Source organism: Stegodyphus dumicola, chromosome X1, assembly GCF_044657685.1.
Source record: "Stegodyphus dumicola isolate Sdum_Otavi_A_Nest chromosome X1, ASM4465768v1".
NCBI classification, from domain to species: Eukaryota; Metazoa; Arthropoda; class Arachnida; order Araneae; family Eresidae; genus Stegodyphus; species Stegodyphus dumicola.
The window spans coordinates 111,118,830-111,145,441 of record NC_140780.1 but is presented as its reverse complement, the minus strand read 5'-3'; the positions used below and the strand labels follow the sequence as shown (position 1 = coordinate 111,145,441).

The following is a 26,612-nucleotide window of genomic DNA, read 5'->3' as shown; positions in this document are numbered from 1 at the left end:
ATCAGTACTCTTATACCTGAGAACCTCAGTGAACGAGAGTAGAAGAGAATGTAATGTAACTGCGTAAAATGGCGCATCGCTGCTGTCTTATGAGTTAGAAATAAATGTTTGGGCCGTGAGCTAGTCTGTTTTGGTTGCGTCATGCACTTCACTGAACCCACACAACAGTGTAATTACCAGCTGTCCTTTGCAGTGCCATGAATTGGGCCCATAGGCTTTTTCAGTTTATTTTGTATTGCACACTTTTCCCTTTACCTCGGATTTATATAAAGTGTTAAACTCTGATTTCAGCACTTGTGGCGCTATCTTGTGCCAACATTTTAAAATACACTCATATTTAACGATTAACATATTCATTTTGTGTAATATGGCAACACCATGCGTGATATTTTATTAGCGGAAGGGCATAATAATAAAAATAAATAAGAGGTTCAAATTTAAAGTTTCATTAAAACGTTCTGAAGAACTGAAGTAATGTGCCTTTAAGCATGATATTTTTCTAATATATATATTTTTGACGATATTAAGCTATTAAAGCTTCTTTACTTCATCTTTCTTTGATAAGAGCAGACGAAATTTTGGTATTCGGCTTTTCGGTTGAGGTGTGTTATTAGGAAAGTGCGCATTTTGATTTTTCATTTCTTACTATCGTAAATTATTTTAAAGTTTGACTTCTGAAGTTATTTCGTAGTGTTGTAAAAACTAGTTGATAACATTTGATATTATGCTTTATGATATGTTTGGATATGAGACATACATGTCGACCATGCAGAATTTCACAATTTAGGAAAAGAGTAGTACATGTCTTTTAAATATGCTGTAGAATATTCCAGAGCAATATTTAAATAAATATAATAGTTATATGAGTAATGCCAGAAAGCTATAAAATATTATCAGCGTCAACATGAATGGTGTTTTTAGTGATACAATCAAAACTGTGTTTTATTTTGCATTTTTCCGTTGTAAAATTATTTAGCATTTTAAATGTATTTAATAATGGTGTTTTGTTTAAGATTTTACCATAGCTGAATAGTATGTTTTTATATTGGTTGAAAATGAAAAGAAAACACTGACAGCTGAAGCTTTTTACTGTGGTCTTGAAATTCATATTCAGTAAAGTGTGTTGAATTCTGTAGTTTGTTTTCATTTCATTGAATTATTCTTCCCCTTTAGAAAATGTCAAGGAATTTTCGAAGATTAATTCTCAGAGGATGTGGTGGTGCTATGACTCTTTACGGTATATACAAAATCGGAAGTTTTGTTCAACAAAAGGTTAGTGAATTGACTTTTTTTTTTAGTTATGCACATGCTTTTTAATTGAAATGTATTTCATCGCATTTTTTAGGTAACAAGAATAAATTTTTAGGCCCTGTGGCGCAGTGGCTAGTGCATCGTGCAGCAGCACCACAGGTCCGGGGTTCGAATCTCGGGCTGGGCAAGGTCAACTCAGCCTTTCATCCCTTGTGTCGATAAAATGAGTACCAAGTTTGCTTGGGGACTAAACACTGAGGGTCCTGTGACAAACTGACCACTTGTTCAGGGCATATGCTTACGCATCCCGGGGCCCATTGTCAAGAAAGCAGATTTCTGGGCACTGCAGGCCTTGTCCCATTAGGGCTGTTGGTGCGACTGAGTTTTTAGTTTAGAATAAATTTTAAAAAGTAATTTCTCCAGCACAAATCTGTTCTCAGATGTTGTATTGTATGCAAGAACAGACTTTTAAAGAACATATGGAATTTTGTAATACTTGTGAAATAATAAAAGAAACTTTTTTGTGTAATAATATAGACATTCATCGTAAAAAATTCCAAGGACTTCATAATTAAAACTATCTTTTAAGCTTAAACATTTCAAACATTTGAAAGAAAAACTTGGTTAAGAATAAAGAACAGGGAGTTTTATTTTCACATTTTAAATCTACAAATTTACGACTAATCTTTGGAATATGGTAACAGGTAGTTTGGCGACATTTTGGTAAGGCGATAAAGGTTACGAGCTAGGACTTTAGCAGTGTACATGGATAAAGTCAAGAGTGTGCGCAATGCCATTTTTGTGCAATTCTGGGATTTTTTTTTAAGTGAAAATAGGTCGACGTGTACATGGATGATACCGTGTATGTGCAGTTCTTAAAAATGCGGCAAGCAGTGGGCGATTTTGTACTTTCTCCCAATTTCGCACCTAATCTTCATGATTAAGCACTTTTGTTCCATAAAAGTTCTAGCATAAGCATAATTCGGCTAGCAGATTGTTGGAAAAAAATATTGAGTTTAAAAAAAAAATGCCTTTACTTCGAGAAAACAAAATGGCGTCCAAAAAAAAAAAAAAAAAAAAAAACTAACAGGGTTGATCGCCAAATGTTCGTCAAAAAATCGCCAAGTTACCATAATCCGAAGATTAACCAAATTTACTTTCGTTAAGAGTTGAAAAATCCTTCTTGTTTTTGATAAGCTTGGTTTTCCAAATTACATGAAATTTCTGATACTTTATTATAACTTAAGTTTTGAGAACTGAGTCACTTGATAATTAAAGTATATTTGTAAATTCATAATGCAGAAATAAAAATCCCTTTTCATTATTTTTATCTGAGCATATCTTTCAGAAGTTTGAAATATTTAATAGCTTCAGATATGGATTTAATATTGGTTTATATTAATGTATTTATGTAGCCCAGCTTTATATTTTCATTACTGTATCATATAAATGCTCCCAGAAAATTGCATTCATACAGTACATTCTTCCTTTATTTGATTATTTTGTGTTTTACTTTTCTAATAAGTTAATAATGTACTTTTCCGTTTTGCCGGCGCAAATCTCGCCAAGCAAACTTTGTTGACGACAGCATGCAGTATACTACACATAACAAATGTTCGTTCTAAGAATTTTTTATTTTGAAGGCATAAACATTTTAATATGGTTTAAAATTGTGTAAAAACCCAATAAATAAAGACAATTTGTAAAAAGACATTAATTTAAGAATTTATTATGCTGTCGTGGTTCAATAGCCTGATTCGCCAGTTCGTATCACGTGACCCCAAGTGATCTCATCTCATGTAAACTATGCTACAAAAATCTAATTCTCTCAGTAATTATCTACATTAATTTCAGGTTAAATCTTAATTTGGAATACAAGTTTAAATACAAGAATTATTTCAATTCGTACGAATAGCTTACTCAGAAATTGTGTAAAACCGCAGTGCTTTACTTCGTTAGTGCATTCTCATTAGAATTGAAGGCTGATCTTTGGAATATGGTAACTGGTAGTTTGGTGACATTTTGGAGGCGATAAAGGTTACTACCTAGGACTTTGGTAATAATGTGAGAAGTACTCAGTTCCGATTACGCATTATTTTGTGTGAGGGAAATGAGAGATCATGAGATATGTCATTTGACATTAATGGATGAATTACAGTTCTTAAATCGGAAAAAGGGGGGAAATCTGGAAAAAATCTGGAAATTTTGTATTTAGCTTTATTCTGTGTTGTGTGAAACAGTGTTGGTTAATTTTTGGATCCCATGGCCCTAACTAAAGTGAATTCGAAATGGGTATTTAGTGGGATTGAAAGGGGTAGTAATAAGTGTTTTTTTAAGGTTGTGCGAAATAGAAGTAAAGAGGTTTTATTAAGTTATTTATTTTACCTGGTACCTTGCTGTGAACTATAAATATGATTTTAAAGATCCTGAAACAGGCACACATACGCTTGCTTTTTATTTAGCGGAGGAAAAAGTTTATCGGCCACGTAATCAAGATTCTGAAGAAGATTAGGTAAGTTAGTATTTTTAATTATTTGAGGATATTATTTTTATGCATTGTTCTAAATGTAAGGAGTAAATAAAGTGATATGGTGTTATTGGAAAATTGTTATTAGCAATGATTTAGTTTAAAGTAATTAGGAATGTAAGCTAATTTTTATTAATTTAATGTATGTGCTTATTTATATTTAAGTAGTGTTTTTGAATTTAATTATATTTTAATTAAATGATAGTTATTTTGTGAATTATATGTTTTTAGGAATTTGGTATACGTTTCAGTGGAAGTAAACATGCATGGAAATAATTTAAATATTTGACACTAAGTATTTGTAACCATTTGTAATGTTTGAGGTATGAATTCGTTGGTGACGTTTATAATATAATAGATAATTTAAAGGTAAAAGTTTTTTGATATTTTATTTATTTTATACGTGGAAATGTTCATCTTTGGAAAGGGTATATACTTTTACGCGATCAGGTAATTTCATATATGTTCTTTTTACCGGATTTAAAGATTCACAAAATTTTCATGCATTTTCGTGAAATTTTTCTAATTTATGAGAAAAAAGCAGTGTACATGGATATAGTGAAAAGTGTGCGCAATGCCATTTTTGTGCAATTCTGGGATGTTTTTTTAAGTAAAAAGAAGTCGACGTGGTGTACATGGTTTAGTAATATTTTAATTAAATGATAGTTATTTTGTGAATTTTATGTTTGTAGGAATTTGGTATACGTTTCAGTTGAAGTAAACGTGCATGGAAATAATTTAAATATTTGACACTAAGTATTTGTAACCATTTGTAATGTTTGCGGTATGAATTCGTTGGTGACGTTTATAATATAATAGATAATTTAGAGGTAAAAGTTTTTGGATATTTTATTTATTTTATACGTGGAAATGTTCATATTTGGAAAGGGTATATACTTTTTTGATATTAGGTAATTTCATATATGTTCTTTTTACCGGGTTTAAAGATTCAGAAAATTGTCATGCATTTTCGTGAAATTTTTCTAATTTATGAGAAAAAAGCAGTGTACATGGATATAGTAAACAGTGTGCGCAATGCCATTTTTGTACAATTCTGGGATGTTTTTTTAAGTAAAAATAAGTCGATGTGTACATGGTTTAGTGATATTTTAATTAAATGATAGTTATTTTGTGAATTTTATGTTTGTAGGAATTTGGTACAGTCAAAAGTCGTTAATTCGGACACCTATAATCCGGAATGATCTATAATCCGGACTTCAAAGATAAAAACTGTCTGCACATGCGCCGCGTTGACACATGTGCATAGGCGTTTACGCGTGCGCTTAAGACCTTTGCGACTGCGCATATGTGTGTGTGCAAGTGCAGAATACGTTTTCGTGTGCGCGTTTAATGTATAACGGACGGTATAAGCTAAAATTATCTAATTATCTATTTCAATTAATGTTGATGATTGCGTTGTTCCTTAATCTTCAAATTGGATGCGGCTTATTATATTTTGCAGACTGTATGAGCAATTTTATAAAAGTAAACTTGAACTTTCGATTATGTCAAATAGAATTTCCGATGCTGGAGCTTCCAAAGGATCTGCAAAATGAAAGTATGTTTCAACGTCCGTCAAACAAAAAGTGGAATTGCTGCAAAAGATGGATAAAGACATGAAGAAGGTGACAGAGAGGTTAGTGAAAACGAAAAAATTTCGATTGACAAGTTAGTCGGTATTCTTGGCACATCAATTACGGGACTTGAACAGCTGAACTTTGTAACTGAACAAAAAATTATGTCTGTTTATAGAATTAAAGAGAAAGTATTATCACATAAAACGAAGCAACTTAAACAACTTACATTGAAAGAAATGTTTAATAAAGTAAACAAATAAATATTAAGCTTTTTTTATTTATTTATTTTTTTTTTTTTTGTAAATTTTGAACTGGAAGTTGATCTGTCAGCACTATCCTTATCTTCAAGGCAGATGTTTTTATTTTATTTGGCTTATAATTCCTTACTAAATGTAGTATTTCATCTCGATGTCCTCCGTCTTTGATATGATTTAAATCAAATTCCTCGTCATAAATATCACGAATACACATCAAATAGTTTTCTGGTTGCAATTTTCTAATTTCGACTATGCGTAATGTATGCTTTATGCATGCGCTTCAACTATGCGTAATGTATGCTTTACGCATGCGCGCAATGAAAGAAATGTTTAATAAAGTAAACAAATAAGTATAAAGCTTTTTTTTTTTTTAATGTAAATTTTGATACCCTTTAGATCATAATTGTTCTTTATTTCATAAATTACGGTTTCATATTTTTAATTTTAGAATTTCCGCATGCCATCTTACGAGATTTAAACTGATGATCTATAATCCGGAAAAATCGATAAGCCGGAATCGCCGAAGTCCCGACGAGTCCGGATTAATGACTTTTGACTGTATACGTTTCAGTTGAAGTAAACGTGCATGTAAATAATTTAAATATTTGACACTAAGTATTTGTAACCATTTGTAATGTTTGCGGTATGAATTCATTGGTGATGTTTATAATATAATAGATAATTTAGAGGTAAAAGTTTTTGGATATTTTATTTATTTTATACGTGGAAATGTTCATCCTTGGAAAGGGTATATACTTTTTCGCGATCAGGTAATTTCATATATGTGCTTTTTACCGAGTTCAAAGAGTCACAGAATTTTTTTGCATTTTCATGCAAATTTTTGTAATTTATGAGAAAATAGCAGTGTAGATGGATAAAGTTAAGAGTGTGTGTGCAATTTTTGTGCAATTCTGGGATGCTTTTTTAAGTAAAAATAAGTCGACGTGTAAATGGTTTACGTGTATGTGCTGTTCTGAAAAATGCGCAAGGAGTTTGCGATTGTGCACTTTTTCCCAATTTTGCAGTTAATATTTGTCATGATTAAGCAGTTTTGTTACATAAAATTTCTAGCATAAGTGTGATTCGACTATTAGATTGTTGGAAAGTGCGTTCAGTAAATAAAAAGAAAAGAAACATGTCTTTACTTCATGAAGACAAAATGGCGGCGAAAAAAAATAGAGGGTTGCTGTAGCAGAGTTGGTCGCCAAAAAATCGCCAAGTTACCATAATCCAAAGATCAACCGAATTAAAGAATTTAACTCTTGACTTTGCCTTTTCTATATTTTTGCTTTAGGGTGAGTGGTGTGATTACATCCTAATTGACTTAATTATCAGGAATGGTCTTGGGGCCTAAAATTTAACAATTTTGTAAAAAATCTATGTAATTGTATGCAGTATCGAAAGAAACAATCGATCTGATAAGAAATGGCTGCGACTTGTTTTGAAAATGAAGCATAATAGGTTACCAGCAAAGATATTCCATTTGGCATCAGATGTATCATTATTGGCGACTTTTTATCGTTCGCGCCGGCAAAACGGAAAAGTACCATTAATAATTCCGAAAAATGATGACAGTGTGGCTTATTTATTATAATTCATGTTAATCATTAAGTTTATGATCTGAATAAAATATGAGCCATATTAAGTATTCAAATAAATTTTAACGGTAAAAGTATATTTGGAGGTACCCCTTGGCGAAAATTGTCGATTTTTAGCGGTACATGGAATCCGAGTTTGTGCAATTCTTTGACTTGTTATTTTGGTTTGTGTAGTGGTGATTTTTGCGAAAAAATCGCTGCTACACAAAGCCAAAATAACAAGACAAAGAATTTTACAAACTCAGTATCTAAGTACACATCGACCTATTTTCACTTAAAAAAAATTTCCCAGAATTGCACAAACTTGCCATTGCGCACTCCCTTGACTTTATTCATGTACACATTGACATATTTTAACTTGAAAAACATCAGAGAATTGCACAAACAAGGCATTGCACACTCCCTTTGGCATGACTTTGTCCATGTACACAACAAACTATATTAACTTAAAAGTCAGAGGAGCAGCCAATATATATATATATATATATAATCTTTATAAACTACGTTTTAAATCAAATGATGAAATAATATAAAAAAAGGATTTCATTTTTGCACTACACAAAGGAAATATCCACTTACCTTATTTACCAGGTTAGGTTAGGTTATTTAATTACGGCAAAGCCTCGAGGACTATCTGCCTAAGGGGAGGGATGCCTTCGTGGAGGACTTTCTAAGGGAAACTGGCTTGTATTCTCATTACACATGGGGAAAACCACGAAAACACCCATGCAGCCAGCTCGTTCGCGGGATTCGAACCTCGGACCGAACTACCAGCGTTCAGCGACTTTACCGCTCGGCCGCTGGTGGGCCTACCTTATTTACCAATTAACACGTCTTCAGCCAAACAAAATTTCTTAACAGCATCTAAAAACTTCCTAAAATTATCTGAACTAGAATCTGTCTACTGGCATCGCCGCATAAATTTACAAAATAAGAGTAAAAAATATCCATAGTGCCGTATTGTCTGACCATACACATTTCCTTCTTACAAATAGGACACTTAATAATGGCTACTAAGTAAACCTTCAGTTACACACCAGTCAAGTAATGCTGTTTTCCCCTTTTTTTCCAAATCGTGCAGAAACTTCAAATTAATCTTACCACATTCAGTCGTTTTACCATCTAAACCAGAAAACAAGCAATGTAATTCCTAACCAACACACATGACAAGCCCTTACAAATTTACCGCAATCATGCAGTCGATCATGTCATAATAGGGTTTCGATAACATTCAACTACTCAGGCTACTATAAATAAACCACCACTTGGCGATAAATGAAACAACTTCGCGATAATACAAGGGGTAGTCTTCTCTCTACACTAATCATTTTAACATTTTATGTTCTGTATTTATGACTGACTCTTGTGCCATAAAATTTTGGTAGAATAATTGTATATTATGAAACACTTGATTTAATTTCATTTCTGATATAGGAGTTTATCTTGTATTATTCAACTTTATAAGTCTAATAATGGCGAAGCAGTAAATAATTTTTTGAACACTGATAATTTGATTCAGGTTCACATTTTGGAGAGTGGTCTGGCTGCATGTGAGTTTTCATGGTTTTTTTTCCCATGTGTAATGTAAATATGACCCAGTTTTCTGAAAGAAAAAAAAAAAAAAAAAAAAAAAAAAAAACTCCATAAGACATTCTTTTTTTTAGGCTGACAACCATCGCATATTTTGTCGTGATCAAAAAAAAGGTCTGTAAACCCATTCCGATTTATCAGACAAACATTTAATTTAAAATAGGTTATTTTGTGCAAAACAGATTTTGAAATCATTCTTTTAGACAGCTAAAGAAGTACAACTATTATTTTCACTAGTAAGAAGGATTTTAAAAGTGACTGAATACTTTGTGAAGAAACAATGTAATCATAAATGGTATTGTAATCAAAATATATAGAACTTCATTGTTAAGCAATGTCACGTCCTTACGTTCCTACCAAGCAATGTCAGGTGTATGTTCATATCTAATTTTTTAATTAAATCTTGGAAATCGCAAGTTAACTGACTAAAAGCTAACAAAATGCACTTGGGTAAATTTTATTGGAGATTTTGATAAGATTTTCATTGCCATTTTGAGCATTAGTGTTTATTTTGTTTCATACTGAAGTCCAAGGAGCTTTAATAATTTGTTAATGATGCTGACTGGTATTTTTATATGAAATATTGGATTCAAATTTTAAAATCATCAGGTTTTGCGTTAATCTGTATTATAAATTATTTCCAATTACTCTGTTAAACACAATAAATTCTATACAGATATATTTTGAAAGAGGAACAAAAAACAAAAATGCTTCTGTATATAAACTTTTAAATCATTGAATATTAATGTGAACCTCATCAATATTCATTATATTCATGTACAGACTTGTTTGCTAACTATGAAGATTGAAAATGAAAAACTTACTGTATATTAATTTATATTCATTTCTATGTGTATTTCAAAAGTTACATATTCACTTTGTAGTTGGCAGTGAAATATCATTTGATTTTTTTTCAATTATTAAATGTTTATCTTGTTTCTTTCATATGCTCCATATGTATGCATAATGAATTCAGTATCAAAGAATTGCAGATCATCTTTTGTTATACATTATAAAATATTTTCTGTTCAAGTGATGCATGAACAAATTTATTTTAAAGTGTGAAGTTTTATTTAGTAATCAAAAATTTATTTATGTAACTTTTTTATAGATGTTAGTGAAATAGTTAATTTTAGGAGACTGAAATTTATGTAAAACTTGTACAGTACAAAGTCTGTAATCCGGACGCCCATTATCCGGAATGATCTATAATCTGGACCTCAAAGCCACAAACTTTATGCATGAGCGCATTGAAAGAAATGTTTAATAAAGTAAACAAATAAATATTAAGCTTCTTTTTTTTTGTAAAATTTGATACCCTATCATAATTGCTCTTTATTTCATAAATTACAGTTTCATATTTTTAATTGTATAATTTCTGCATGCCATCTTACCAGATTTAAATTGATGATCTATAATCCGGAAAAATCCCTAATCCGGAATCGCCGAAGTCCCGACGAGTCCAGATTACGGACTTTGTACTGTATATTGTACGTAGATGATATTGGCATCCACATTTACAGTAACTTGCATATATTTACTAGCATGTTGTCATTGCTGATGAAATTACTCCTTCAAAAATGAAACATCGATTACCAAGCCGAAGTGAGCAGCTGAATGAATTGCAGACTACTCCTGAATATGATATTTTAGTAATTGGTGGAGGTGCTACAGGATCGGGTGTAGCCTTGGATTCTGTTTCACGAGGTAAAGTCTTGTTTAGTTTTAACCCATGTAGCAAGATTTGAATAATCTTCAATCATCATTTTATCTTTTATTAATTTCTTTGCAGATAATAAAGATTTATGTTTTGAAGTCTTATAATGTCAATGTGCATTTTTATTACCAAAAAAAAAAAAAAAAAGACTTTGGGTCCAGAAATTCCAGAGTTTGCAAAACTGCCATGAAAAAAATATTTTATTGATTATTTAAAAATTCCGTTGATGTTTTATACCTGAAATATATACTGATAGAAAGAAAAATCTCAGTACCAAGAAGGAGTTGTGCTAGATAAACGAAATTTGGTAGGCATGTTTATATATCTGAAAGATGATGTCTATTCAAATTTTGTACTTAGCACGTAAGTTTTGCGCTAGTAGCACCACTATGAATATGCAAATCAAGTTTGCTTTAAATACGTCCTGTAAAGTTCTTGAGCATTATTTATCACTGAGATTTGACATAGTGAGTTGATGTTAGTCAAGAATGCCTTTAACTTTTCCCCATGGGCTCGAAAAACAGTTGTGTACCTTCACTGGGGGTTCTTGGCTCAGCTGTTATGGAAAGGGAGAAAATTGTCGAATCCAGTCTTAACAATTAGGTGATTAGTGCTCTTTTGTCTGTAGGCAGGGAAACGATCAGGATTCTCTTTCAATCCAGTTCCAATGCTCTGGGCGTTAGAATGTGGGATGTACTCGAATCGATTTCACACTGCAGGTAGGTGAATGCAGTTTTCCCAAGGAAAAAAATAATATTTTATCTTCAGATGAAATGTATGTTACACATAGAAAATTTTGCTCTAAAAACGTGTTCCATTTTATGATTAAAATACTTTTTTAAACTTGAATGTAGATTATGAACTAAAAAATAAACAAAGCAATGAGAGTTAAATATATTCACTTGGCATCGTAACAAAAATTCAGTGATTTAAAATATTCAAACATTTCCTTCAAACGATATATACATTTTTGTTTTTAATAGTATTATTATTCTGATATTGAAGAGCAAATTAAATAGAGTTTATTTATTACAAGTTTCATTTAAAAAGTATTTCCGGATTCCCAAATGAGTGTTATTAAATGTGTTATTAAATTCCAAATGAGTGTTATTTACACCTCTGCTAATATTCATTTCTGAAGAAATAGAAATTGGTCACTGCGTTTGTACTGCACTAAATTATTATTGAACAACACCTGCACTAACAAAAATTTACAATGTACGAGTCATTTTTTTTTTTTTTTTTAAATTTATTTTTCTTCCATGTGGCTTTCCAAATAGCGGTCCCAGAATTGATCTGCCTTTACATCAGGGATATAAGATGTTTAATTTTTTAACCACTTCATAGTTTTTGGTTCAGGAAAGAAATGCAGATGCAAACCCAGGAGCTTTAGAAAATAAAACCCTTGTTGAGTTTTAATGTATTCAGTAACAAAAATTTAATTTTATCATTTAGAGACATTAGATATTGCTTTTATCTTAGAACAAGCAGAAGGGGAACAGTTGTTCGATAATTTATATTGCTGCTTTATTTTTTTTAATGCAAAATTACATATACGGGAACACACTGAAATTTAAAAAAAATAAACATCTTTGTCGAATGGTGACATATTTCTTCAATTTTTTATGATATACATTTTCAGAATGCTAAATTCACCTTTGAGGTATCAAACTGTTATGTGAAATTTTCAGATCTCAAGCTATTTACTGTAACTTTCTTTGGGAGTAATGAAACTGGAAATGAAGATTCGTATTGAGTTTATGAATATTAATGAAGATTTGCACTGAGGATTAAATTCAGGGGACTAAAATGTGGTACGCATCGGAATTTCTATACACGTGGTTAGTATTCCGATATCTTGTTTGATTCCCTCCAAAACACGTCGTCGCGGCACGCAATGAACTGGAAGTTGATCTGTCAGCACTATCCTTATCTTCAGGGCAGATGTTTTTAGTTTATTTGGCTTATAATTCCTTACTAAATGTAGTATTTCATCTCGATGTACTCCGTCTTGATATGATTTAAATCAAATTCCTTGTCATTATAAATATCACGAATACACATCAAATAGTTTTCTGGTTGCAATTTTCTAATTTTGTCTATGCGTAATGAATGCTTTACGCAAGCACGCGTTAAAAGAAATGTTTAATAAAGGAAACATATAAATATTAAACTTTTTTTTTTGTAAATTTTGATACCATTTACATCATAATTGCTCTTTATTTCATAAATTATAGTTTCATATTTTTAATTTTATAGTTTCTGCTTGCCATCTTACCAGATTTAAATTGGTGATCTATAATCTGGAGAAACCGATAATCCGGACTCTCCAAAGTCCCAACGAGTCCGGATTAAAGACTTTTGACTGTATTACTTATGATAGTTTTCGTCACAGTCTCTGAGACATAGGCCAACATTATAGATTTTACATGCAACCCAAGTTCTCACTTCTTTATGATTCTTGCTGCATACAACACACAGTCTCCTCAAATCAGATTTCACTGGCCAATGAAACGATTGAGTGGTTGGAGAAACGATCATAGGCAAATTATTCCTATCGAAAAATTTGATTAATTAAATTCATGCAAAAACTTCTGTGATCAATCTTGTTTCTCTCTTTGAATAATATATATGTGTTTAAAACGGCAATGTTCAAAAAATGGAGAAAGAGTTTTTTTTGTTCATTTCTGAGACTTTCGCGAAAATCCGTAGGAAATGGCGATTCTGTCACTGAGGTCGACATATCCCATATTTTTGTTATAATCACAAATGAGTGCAAGTTTTGGAGTTCTTTCGCAATTATTTATAACTAGAAGCAGTTCACTGACTCGTTCATGCATAGAGCTTAAAACATGAATTTCTGTTTTATCTTTCCAGCATGCAACAGTGAGACCATTTGAATATTTCAGATCCAAATCACCTGCTTTTCTGGCTGTCAAATCTGTGGGTAAATCTTTTTGTCGAATCTGCACTGTTCTGCAGCAATTTATCTTATAATTATTTCTTAGTTCTAGAAAAAGTTGCAGAGTAGAAAAGAAATTATCCATAAAGAGGGAATGCCTATCCCTTTTACATGTTTTGTTAAATGTAGAACAGCAGATTCCAATGCACTTCGATCTTCAAATCTTTCGTCTTTATTTTTCCCTATATAAACTTTCATGTCATATGTATAGGCATTTTCGTCATACAGTTTATAAATTTTTAATCCCCAGCGTTTATGTTTTTTTAGGGATATACTGACGGAAATATACACGACCTTTAAAAGCCACGATCACTTCATCAACTGCCAGATTTTTGGGGGGATCGTAAACTGATTTAAAATTGAAAAAAAGTATTTCAAATATTTCTCTTAAGTTTCCACAAGCGGTTGTAATCAGAATTTGTCTTCGATGGTGGTGTTTCATTATTTGCAAAATGAAGAAAGCGTAATATTTTTTTAAAGTGGTCAAGAGACATGATTTTTTTGGAAAAATGCAATCTCGATCAATTCATTAGTGCTCCAATAATCACTGATTGAATCCTTTTCTATGTGTCCACATAGCAATGTCAGTGGTAGAAACGAAAGCATTTCAGATGCTGTAACATCTTTCCAATCAGCATGATGTGATCTTTTTCTCTCGGGAGAAATTTCTGGTACACTTTTTTTTTGTTTTGAACAGCATAACGATTTGTTTCCTGTACAATTTTATTTATCAGTTCGCTATTGAAAAAAAGTTTACAATAATCAAGTTCATTCCTATCATATAATTAATGTTTTAGTCCAGGCCGAGCGGTAAAGACGCTGAACTCTGGTAGTTCGGTCCTAGGTTCGAATCCCGCAAACAGGCTGGCTGCATGGGAGTTTTCATGGTTTTCCCCATGTGTAATGTGTATGCGAGCCAGTTACCTTTAGAAAGTCCTCCACGAAGGCATCCCTCTCCTTTAGGCAGCTAGTCCTCGTGTGCTTTGCCATAATTGAATAATGCAATCCATGTTTTAGTCCTGATATTCCCATAAAATCATGAACTATTACATCTTCTGCAGTTGCAAAATCATCGCATAGTGTTTTCCATATAAATTATGCTTCATAATTTACACTTGAAAGTGATAAACCAATCTGATCAGACGAACAACCAGGCATTTCGAGTCATTTCTTGAGTCTGTTATTGAACTTTGAAATTTGTCTTCCATATGATTTCATAGATCCGTAGAAGGAGAAAATCCTTTTTCTCTGCCATCACAAAAACTTTCATCACAGCAATCAGAATCGCTGTCTTCAAATGTTTCATCCAACTCATCCCACCACTGAATATCCATCCGATATCCGAAATTTCATCTTTCATTAGGTATCTTTTACGTTTAACCATTATTTAAAGCTAAAAAAAATATGTATCAACTGAAAGAAATAGTAATCGTATTTGTACAAGGAAAAATCCTGAAAACACAAACACATGAGAATCGAAGTAACAAATTATTCTTTTTATTTTCTTATCTCAATATTTCCTGGAAGATACCAAATTTGCAAACAAGCCATGTGGTTTCAGAACAGGACAATTTTCCCCAATTCATTAGCGGAATGCCACAAAAGAACGTACTCTGAGGGGTTTTATAAAAAAGTCATCAAGCCTCAAGCACTAGAATTCCTACCCCTGCCACTGATGACAAACTGTCCCGAGCCCCCAGTTGCTGTATCCTTAGTATGGGATACATATGTCTCAGCCCCCGGGAAAAGGTTAAGAAGATAAAGAAGCTTTATTGAACAGCTCAGTGAGTATGAATGAGGTTGTGTAATAGGGCTACAAGACTGGATTTTCTTTCTGTGATATTGCACAAAGACTTGGCAGGAATGTATCCACTGTGCATAATTGTTGCCAGTGGTGGTCATGGGAAAACACTCGCTCAAGAAGACTGGGTTCCAGGTGGCCACATGGTGCTACTGAGAGGGAAGACTGCCATGTTGGATGTATTGCGGTGTCCCATCATACTCTGTCTGGAGCAGAAATTCCAGCTACAGTTGGCACCATGTTGACACAGTGAACTGTTACAAATCAGATGTTTGAAGGACAACTTCAAGCCAAATGCCCTGTAGCGTGCATTCCACTGATTCCAAACCACTGCCATTTGCAATGTCAGTAGTGTGACTCTAGAGCTCATAGGAGGATGGAATGCAGATCCGTGTGTTTTCTGCCTACCTGTATTCCAAGCCAGTTCTGCCTTGGTGCTAATGATGGCCGTGTGTTGGTTAGAAGGAGGCCAGGTGAGCAGCTGCTACCAGCCTATCTGCCCTGTAGACACACTGGACGTACACCTGGAGTTGTGGTGTGGGAAGCAATTTTATATGACAGCAGGAGCACTCTCGAGGTTATCCCACACATTCTGATTGTAAATTTGTACGTTGCTGATTTAACCTATTCTCCTGCTATTCATGAACAGCATCCAAGGAACTATTTTCCAACAGGATAACGTTTGCCTTCATACCACTGTTGTAACCCAACAGGCTCTACAGTGTGTCAATATGTTGCCTTGGCCTGCCAAATCATCAGATCTATCTCCAATTAAGCATGTATGGGACATTGTTCTATATTAAGTATAGAACAATATTCATTTACATTAGTGCAATATGTCATCATCACTGTGTAAATAATATTCAAGAACAACTAGTGTATTTTTCTTCAATACACATTATAACTTTCTTCAAGGAGAAATTTCATGATAGTGTAATATGACATCATTTCTGTGTAAATTACAATCCACAATCAAATGTGCATATATCAGAGTTAACATAAACAATTCAACAATTCAGTAATGTCAAATATCTAAGGGTTTGCATTGTGGAGTGAGAAATAACCCATCTTAAAATTTAGCTAGTCCATTGTTAAAACATTAATTAAAATTAAAACAACAAGCATAATTAAGGAAAATTAACTAATGTTTATTGTTAGTAGCATGATAGAATTACACTTACAACATTAGGTGGTAGTTGATCGACTATGTTAACATTATGAATGAAATAAACAAATAAACAGGAACATACCTTTATAATTAATTAACACAACCAACAGCGGTGGGCCCTGCTCCTTTAATTTGCAATAAACACTATATGAACTTTCATGCAACTGAAAATGGTAAAAATAAGGATAAGTAATATAACAGCAAAGTCATCTTTTAATACTGAAAAAGGATTATTCAAGAAGGATAACACAGAAAACCGGTTTACACCGGGAGTGAATATTTTGCTTAACAATTAATTTTAGGTAACATGCCCAAGTTACTGAGAACAGGTTAACTGCAGTAGATGTTTTTCACTGGAGGAATACACCAGGAAATTATTTTTATTTTCCACATGAACGAAGAAGCTATGACACGCTATTCTGTAAAAGGAATAAACAAAATTAAATTTGGTGGTAGAGGTCGTGAAGCACTGATGTCACCCCTGGATGGCTCGTCCACCAGAAATCATCAGAAAGATCTATTTTGGCTACACATGCTCCCATCAAGCTAGGTGAGAAAATGGTAGAGGTGAGTGGAAAGTTCTTCAGTTAGTCGAGGTCCTCCTCCAGCTCTGGCCAATTCATAGCTCCTTTTCTGTCCGGCAGGATCTTTCTCAGCAATTCTTTTGCTTGCAGGTTCTCAAGTTTATTGCCTCGATCTCACGCTCACAGCTTTGTCTCCCCTCCAACTATGCAACAACCACTTTTCCCCATTAGCGAAATCTTGAATAATTAGCAAAGAGCGGTGATGTAAAGTCGCTGAGCACGGCAGCCGAAAAGAAAGAAGCGGTGATTTTTTCAGGGGAAAGACCTTCTCCGGCAACCAGTTGTTGGCACACATTGCTGTCCAGCAGTGTAGCCTCCAAGGCCACTGCGACAGGATGACGAAACGCTCTAGCCTCTACTAGCCAAATCCAATACAGCGAGAAACCTAACATACAAACTTTCACCCTCGCAAGTAATCCCCCCCAGTTCTCTGCTAGAGATCCCTGAGCAAAGGGGTGTAGAATAGAATATGGTAATCATCACATATAGTGCGTTTAATGTATAACGGATGGTATAAGCTAAGCTAAAATTATCTAATTATTTATTTCAGTTAATGTTGCAGATTGCGTTGTTCCTTAATCTTCGAATTGGATCCAGCTTATTATTTTTTGCAGACTATTAGAGCAATTTTATAAAAGTAAGCTTGAACTTTCGATTATGTCATATAGAATTTCTGATATATATTTGTTAATATGTAAAGGATCTACAAAGCAAAAGTATGTTTCGAAGTTCATTAAACAAAAAGTGGAATTGCTACAAAAAATGGATAAAGGCATATCCTTTGTTTATCTAAACTTTAACGTTCGTTTATCTAAACTTTGTTTATCTTTAATGCCGCGGCACGCAATGAATTGGAAGTTGATCTGTCAGCACTACATCCTTATCTTCAGGGCAGATGTTTTTATTTTATTTGGCTTATAATACCTTACTAAATGTAGTATTTCATCTTGATGTACTCCGTCTTTGATATGATTTAAATCAAATCCCTCGTCATTATAATTCGCTTCCGATAGTGAAGAATGTGACAGAGAGGTTATTGAAAACGAAAAAATTTCGATTGACAAATTAGTCGGTAGACACAGCAATTATAGGACTTGAACAGCGGAACTTTGTAACTGAACAAGAAATTATGTCTGTTTATAGAATTAAAGAGAATGTATTATCACATAAAAAACAAAGCAACTTAAACAACTTACATTGAAAGAAATGTTTAATAAAGTAAACAAATAAATATTAAGCTTTTTTTCATAAATTTTGATACCCTTTAGATCATAATTGTTCTTTATTTCATAAATTACGGTTTCATATTTTTAATTTTATAATTTCTGCATGCCATCTTACCAGATTTAAACTGATGATCTATAACCCAGAAAAATTGATAATCCAGAATCGCCGAAGTCCCGACGAGTCTAGATTAAAGACTTTTAACTGTATTATTTGACAATTAAGTTCAATTAAATACACACATAATAAAATTCTTTCTTCAGAAGAAATAAAGATGTGTAAGCATTTTCAAGATTGAGTTTCTTTTACAATTGATTGACATTACCACCAGTCAGAAAATATGAATTCAAGAAAACTTTAATAGAAAGTGGGTAAAAGTTAAGCTACTTTAATAAAATTAAAATTAACACACCAAAAGTGCAGCAACAACAACAAAAATTAATAAAGTCAAACAACCTTAAGGGTCAAAAACAAACAAGTACAAAAAACAAATAAAAACTTTAAGTCCCTAAATTAAACTTAACCAGCTTCACTTAAAAAAACTTTTAAAGCTGCCAACTTAAATTTTAAGGTTTACCAAAGTTACGGTTTAAAATTTACAACCAACTTTAAACAACTAAAGCAAAATTAACTTCGATTACTGACCAAACTGAATTAAGTAAGCAATCAACTTAAAGCTTGTAATTAAGAAACAAATAATACACAACAACATCATTAGATGACAACTTCAGCATCACTCACAACCAGCATTAACTGTATGGACTTACCAAGTGCGATAGGCACTAAATTCCATTCCACAAACTGACATTCCACACCTCTATAACAGAATGCATGCACATTTGCCTGCTTCCATTTTAAATTCTAGTGGTTAAACCAGATATTAATGTACCAACATTTCACATTTGAAGTGGCGATTCTCGCTTTTGCATAAAGCTGTGGTCTTGAAATTTAAACAATTAAATATGTTATTTAAACAAATGTATTGCCGGAATTTCGTTATATTTATTTATTTTTTTGGGGGGGGGTGTTGGGATTTGTTTTTCCATCAGTGTATTTTTCTCCCAACTCTGTGTGGACACAAATGCATGTATGTGTGATTATTTAGAAGTGTCAGTAAAAACATTCCTGGATGCATACATGCAGCCTGGCCAAATGGATTGTTAAATCATTCTACTAATTTATTTCTTGATATTTTTTTAATACATACAGTATACATTATTCAGTTTCATCACATTTGTCCATGGCTATTTTGATTTTGATTTACTTGATTATGGCAAAGCATTCAAGGGCTATCTGCATAAAGGGAGGGGTGCCTTTGTGAAAGATTTTCTAAAGGAAACTGGTTCGTATACACATTACACATGGGAAAAACCATAAAAATGCCATGCAGCCAGCCCATTTATGGGATTCAAACCTCAGACACAACTACCAGTGTTCAGCATCTTTACTGCTCAGCCACTGTAGGCCATGGCTATTTTGATAATATTAAACGATGAGAAAAGATATCCTTCGAACTAGCTATGAAATGTAATGAATTTAAATATAGCTAGAATCATATAAATATGTACTTTCACAACATTTTTAATTAGGATAGAAACATTAAGAGCGGAATGTCTGCAAGTGTTATGCAAAAGTTCATTTATGTTCATAATGTTTCTGGGAAGCATTTGATCGGTGCTTTGCTTCCAATCTTATTAATCAAAGGGCATCCCCTATTTAAGCATTTGGTGGAAATTCACCAAGTTCATCATAATGATCTTCACAAAGTTTATCTCTTGATTTACTTTGGTTTGCTTCAGAAATCCACTGGCAAGTTATAGCTTCATTAAGCTGGTCACTCAAGGAGATCTTTGTAAAACTTGGAAAACAAATTCCTTTGTTCATCAGATTAGAAGAGTACCAGAGTAAGATTTAAAATTAAGCTAAAAAGCAAACTTACTATGGTGGAGATTTTTATTTTTGTAATTTTTTTCATACAAAGGTGAAAACAAAATATATGGTAGTCATTTTGCTTTTGAAGAAGATAGACTTGAATGCGATTGCCTTGAAATTGAGTTAGTTATTCAAATTGCCTAATTTCAAATGAATGACTTGAAAGAAACCAAGGTGTCTGACAACATATTCTCTCATTTATCAAATGTATAATTTATTTTGACCTTATTTGGCAATTTTGTCTTTTGTTTAGTGATTTTACTTCAGTTTTAAAAAGTTCTTTCTATAATTCCTTGATCATATTAACCAAATTGTTGGTTTTTATTAAGTAATCTATTGTCTGTGTTTTCGTATACAAACAGGCAGAATTTTGGCACTTCATTAAGAATAACTGATTTGTTACTCACATAAGCCCAAAACCAGCACCAGGGCTCGTATAGCTGCACCGAATCGCAGGATTTATTTATTCAGAACTTTGATAAAACTAAACTAATACAATTCAGCTTAATTGTCTCAGCGTGTGATAAAAGCAAGATAACGGAACAACTTGTCATTAGTCGAAAAGCTCAGGATGCATAGCCAAATATGTATTGTTAAGGATAGTTAAATTTGATGATGATAGCCACGAATTTTAAAGATTTTCGAATATCACAAAACAAAGGTTAAATTTTCCAATTAACTGATTTTGTAAAGAAATGTGGAGAAGCGGTAATAAATGAAGGTGATATAAAAGAAGTTTTTCATTGTGATGACAATGCTTCTCAATCATCAATCAATTAATGAATGGCGAAATCTGTAGTATGGTTCTAGATCCAGAAAATACCGCTACCGTTAGTGAAGAAAGTAACAGAGAAGTTACTGAAAATGAAAAGATTTTGATTGACAAGTTAGTCGGAATTCTTGAAACAGCAGTTACAGGACTTCAACAATGTAACAGAACAAGAGATTATGTCTGTCTACAGAATTAAAGAGAAAGTATTTAGTACCAAACACGAAGCAACTTAAACAACTTACATTGAAAGAAATGTTTAATAAGGTAAACACATAAATATTAAGCCTTTTATTTTGTAAATTTTGATACCCTTTAGATCATAAATACTTCATTATTTCATAAATCACAATTTCATATTTTTAATTTTATAACTTCTACATGCATGCCATCTTACAAAATTTAAACTGATGATCTAATATCCAGAAAAATCCCAAATCCGGAATCGCCAAAGTCCCGACGAGTCCGGATTTCGGACTTTGTACTGTAGGATATAAAATGCAATCAACTAAGCAAAATAAGTAAAACACAAAACTAACTTTTGTCCTTGAAATATACGGTAGAAAATCAATGCGAAATCCAGGTACACTGCGCAAAAAAAAAGGGGGACAGTTCTATACTCCTGTTCTACTGGCCCGATGGATGAAATTCAAATTGTGTTTTTCATGTCTCAAAAGTGCGACTTAGGATATGTATTAGATTTATATATAGCAATGTTCTAATATAGGTGTTTTGACACAAAATCTGACTTTTTCAGAAATAACATACCAATTTTTTTTCCGTATTTCAATTCTACAACTCAAATTACGACAAACTACTAAGTTTCATAAAAATCGCATGGGTAGTTTTTAAAAAAAATTGGCTCTCAAAATTTTAGCTCTACAATGTTGAGTTTGGTATATATTTATTAATCTCTGTTTTTTTTTTTTTTTTACACTTATTTGATTCTTCCTTTCACATTTCGAAATTCATGTTCATTCCAAATAAAATTCACCCATTTTTTATGATATATTTTTTAACTTTGTATTTTTAAATAATTTTTACAAGTTTTTTTAAAAAAATTTTGAATAATAATCTATGAAATTTTTACCATCATCTTAAAGTAGACGTATTCCTAAGCATGCCTGCAAAAAATTGCAGTTTTTTATTCAAAATTTCTGAGGATATATGTGAATTTATGTATTGGCGCATTTTGAAATTTGGCATATTTGTTGAAAGTGATAAAACATCAAAATATGGTTTAGACACTTTGCTAAAATTATTTGAAAGTAGGAACGATGTGACATTTTTTCCACTCATGTGCAATGAAAAAGGCAAGAACGAGGTGCCTTTTTTTCCGCCCCGGCATAATGGAAGGGAAAGGAAAATTAGTTGCCATTTATTAAGAAGTTCGCCAAGTGAATTATTCATGGTGCAAATGGATAAAATTATGCCAAGATAAATTTTTGAATTTCTCTGTAACTTTCACACCGAATTTTAAAAAATTGATAGCTAGGCATAATTTGAGTTGTAGACTTGAAATATGGAAAAAAATTGGTATGCTGTTTCAGAAAAGTCCGATTTTGTGCCAAAATACCTATGTTAGAACAATGCTATACATAAATCTAATATATATCCTAAGTCGCGCCTTCGAAAGACAAAAAACGCAATTTGTATTTTGTCAATTGGGACAGTAGAACGGGAGATATAGAACTGCCCCCTTTTTTTTTCGCAGTGTACACAGTACAAAATCCAAGTGTCCAATATACAGAATGATCTAATAAAAGGACCTTTGGAATACAGGCCAATTCTTCTGAGAGTTCTTTAAAAATTAAAAAAAAAAAAAAAAAAAAAAAATTACATATTTTAGGAACTGAGAATATGTTTGGAACTTGCCTTCTATAGTGGTCTTGGTGAGAGGAAAATGGCAGTACTATTTCTAAGATATAATAACCTATAATCCTAGATGTCAGTAAAAGAATTTTTTTTTCCTGACTCACTGAGGTACCTGTATGCCCACTTTCAGACATTTGCTGGCTGGGGAATTACACCATGGTCAATGACAATACATTAAATTAGTCATGACCATGCTTTTGTCCCTTGTGTGAGTAGAGGTGGAGTTAACATTTTTCTTTCTGCCCTAAACAGTAAGTAAAGCCCCAGGACATTTGGAGTGAGATGTTGCCTATACTGGTTTTCTTTTGTTTGCAAAGCCATGAGATTGAGAAGAAGAATTAGATTTTAAGGAACTTAAATTGAATTAATATAGGAAACAGTGCACTTCGTTAACTTTTTAATTTGTTCCAGCTTATTATTTTTTGAAAGCTATTATTGCTATCCAATCAAAATTACCTTATACTTATATATATCAAAAGAAGTTTCTAATTGTGGAGCTGTAGCAGTATATGCAAAGCAAAAACATGTTTGGAACTTGCCTTGTATAGTGGTCTTGGTGAGAGGAAAATGGCAGTACTATTCATGTTTAGAAAAGTGCAGTTTCAAAATTAGGTAAAACAATGTTCTTTTTTTGGGGGGCATAGCTTTTGAATGCTATAGAAGGCGAAATTTTTCATTTAATGGAGTTTGTGAAGAAATGTGGAGAAGTGACAATAAATGGAGATAATAATAACAGAAGTTCTTCATTGCAAGCATGATGGTCCAATCAGCAATCAACTAACAGATGGAAATCTGTAGTTTGGTTCTAAATCCAGAAAGAACTGCCATCAATAGTGGAGAAAGTGACAAGGAGGCTTTTGGGAATGAAAGGATGTCGATTAATAGTCAAGTAGGTATTCTTGACATGGCAATGATAGCACATGAACAATGGAACTTTGTAACTAAACATAAAATTCTGTCTATCTCTTAAATTAAAGAAAGTATTAAAACAAAACAGTTTAAACAATTTACACCAAAAGAAATGTTTAATAAAACAAAAAAAATTAAGCATTTTTTTTCGTAAATTTTGATTTTCTTAAGGTCATAAATGCTTCATTATTTCATAAACAGTTATTTCATATTTTTAATTTTATAATTTCTACATGTCAACTTCTAAATTTAAAATCTAAAAATCTGGAAATTTCCAGAATCCAGCTTCTGTAAAGGCCTGGTGGTTCCAAATTTCAGATTTTGTGCTGTATTTATAATTATGCTGGGCCACATATTCTTGATAATCATTTTTTGGTGACAAAACATCTGTGACATTTTGGTAATACTTATCGGGCAACCATATACATAATAATTGTTTGGTTTTAGCAAGCATCAACACCATTTTCATTAGGTTTTTTTTAGTCCAAAAGGGCTTTGTCCCTGAAGGACTAGTGTTTTCGTTTTGTGATTTTGTGTTGAATCACTATAAATGTCAGTTTCACTCTTCAAACTGCTGCCACCAAATGTTAGAGTCCTGTATTATATTTGAAGAGATTAAATAATGAAAAATCTACATAAATGTATGTATATTTCTCGCATTGTGATAAAACAACGGTACATAGAGCCATCGAATTTTAAATGATGTAATCCTCCTACAAATATGGGCATGTGGAAGACCAAAATTGAAATTTGGAATTTGTTTTATCATCGATTTCATATTTTGTAAATCTTTAACGAATTTTTGATTAACAGAGCGAGCAATGGCAACACTCTATGGGGGGGGGAACCTTTTTATCTCTAGGGTGCAGAACTGTGTATCGGAAATTCTAAAGATATGCTCATTTTAAAATTATTTTGCGACATTACTATTGAACTGAATTTTATGATTTAAGTGCAAATAAATAAAAGGCAACACACGAAACATTAAAAAAACACCCCTTTGGACGTAATTTTAAATCTGAAACCTTTAAGATTTTTACTTTTTTAATGCATGTGTGTCTTCAGACAAATCTTGCATCTACTTTTCATCTTGCAGATTTTCTTGATATTATCTTATATCTTTTTCTTATATACAGTACAAAGTCTGTAATCCGGACTCGTCGGGACTTGGCGATTCCAGATTAGGGGGTTTTCTGGATTATAGATCATCAATTTAAATCTGGTAAGATGGCATGCAGAAATTATACTATTAAAAATATGAATCCATAATTTTTGAAATAAAAAGCAATTATGATCTAAAGGGTATAAAATTTTACAAAAAAAAGCTTAATATTTATTTCTTTCAGCGTGCGCATGCTTAAAGTATACGCACATAATGTATGCACATTCTCTACACGCATGTGTAAAATTTGTGGCTTTGAGGTCTGGATTATTGATCATTCCGGATAATGGACGTCCGGATTACGGACTTTGTACTGTATTATCTTATATATTTCCTATCTTCTCAATTTCAAAATATTTGCTTGTAAGATTTACATTCAGTGGAAGAAACTGCACTAAAACTTTGAGATTAAAGTAGTTTGGTATAAGATTGCTAAAGGAAATAATTGTTTAGATTCTATTCTTATTTCACAAGAAATAGAAAAATCACTTCGAAGGAAATGTATTGATTGATTTTAGGGACAAATACCAAATTAAAACATAAAGTATGAAGTAAAAAATATTTGTGCAATAAGTAATATTTTGCAATAAGTCATTCCTCTAATCATCCATTATCTGCAGGACTACAAATGTCTGTAATTTACATTGGTGATTTTGCTAATTGGCGAGAAAAAATTTTCTAATTTTATGGCTCATAGGCATTTTTTTCATAAATAATAATAAAAATAATCATTTTGTAAGGAACAAGAAATTAAAATTTTAAATGAAAAAAAGGTATTTAGGTATTAATGCAACCACCATAGTAGAAGTTCACAAATTTTCAGAATGTGCCAAACTCTGGCAGCCATGTGTATAACCATTCTTCTGGTAATCATGCTCAATACAGTCAAAAGTCGTTAATTCGGACACCCATAATCCAGACCTCAAAGCTAAAAACTTTCTGTGCATGTGCTGCGTTGGCACATGCGCACAGGCGTTTTACGCGTGCGCATAAGACCTTGACTACTGCGCATATACGTGTGCGCAAGTGCAGAATACGTTTTCGCCTGCACGTTTAATGTATAACGGACAGTGTAAGCTCTAATTATCTATTTCAGTTAATGTTAATGATTGCGTTGTTCCTCAATCTTTGAATTGGATCCCGCTTATTATTTTTTGCAGACTGTAAGAGCAATGTTATAAAAGTAAACTTGAACTTTCGATTATGTCAAATAGAATTTCCGATGCTGGAACTTCCAAAGATCTACAAAAGTATGTTTCGATGTCCAACAAACAAAAAGTGGAATTGCTGCAAAAAATGGATAAAGACATGAAGAATGTGACAGAGAGGTTAGTGAAAACAAAAAAATTTCGATTGACAAGTTAGTCGGTATTCTCGGCAAAGCAATTAACGGGACTTGAACAGCGGAACTTTGTAACTGAACAAGAAATTATGTCTGTTTATAGAATTAAAGAGAAAGTATTATCACATAAAACAAAGCAACTTAAACAACTTGCATTGAAAGAAATGTTTAATAAAGTAAACAAATAAATATTAAGCTTTTTTTTTGTAAATTTTGATACCCTTTAGATCATAATTGTTCTTTATTTCATAAATTACGGTTTCATATTTTTAATTTTAGAATTTCTGCATGCCATCTTACGAGATTTAAACTGATGATCTATAATCCGGAAAAATCGATAATCCAGAATCGCCGAAGTCCCGACGAG

General features: G+C 32.4%; 1 protein-coding gene across 6 annotated transcripts in view; it reads left to right on the top strand.

Annotated features, from left to right (window-relative positions):
• The first annotated feature begins 352 nt into the window (after nucleotides 1-352).
• Gpo1 (glycerophosphate oxidase 1) overlaps nucleotides 353-26,612 on the top strand; it is a 115,090-nt gene continuing 88,830 nt past the window's right edge. The window contains exons 1-3 of one of the 6 annotated variants that reach the window (XM_035374914.2): nucleotides 353-471; nucleotides 1,174-1,272; nucleotides 10,345-10,507. In XM_035374914.2, the coding sequence (XP_035230805.1) occupies nucleotides 1,177-1,272; nucleotides 10,345-10,507 (259 nt within the window). In that variant the 5' untranslated portion in view covers nucleotides 353-471; nucleotides 1,174-1,176. Of the gene's footprint in view, nucleotides 619-1,173; nucleotides 1,273-10,344; nucleotides 10,508-26,612 lie in introns of all 6 variants that reach the window. The other 5 variants (XM_035374918.2, XM_085807808.1, XM_035374913.2 and 2 more) reach the window with 5 other exon arrangements.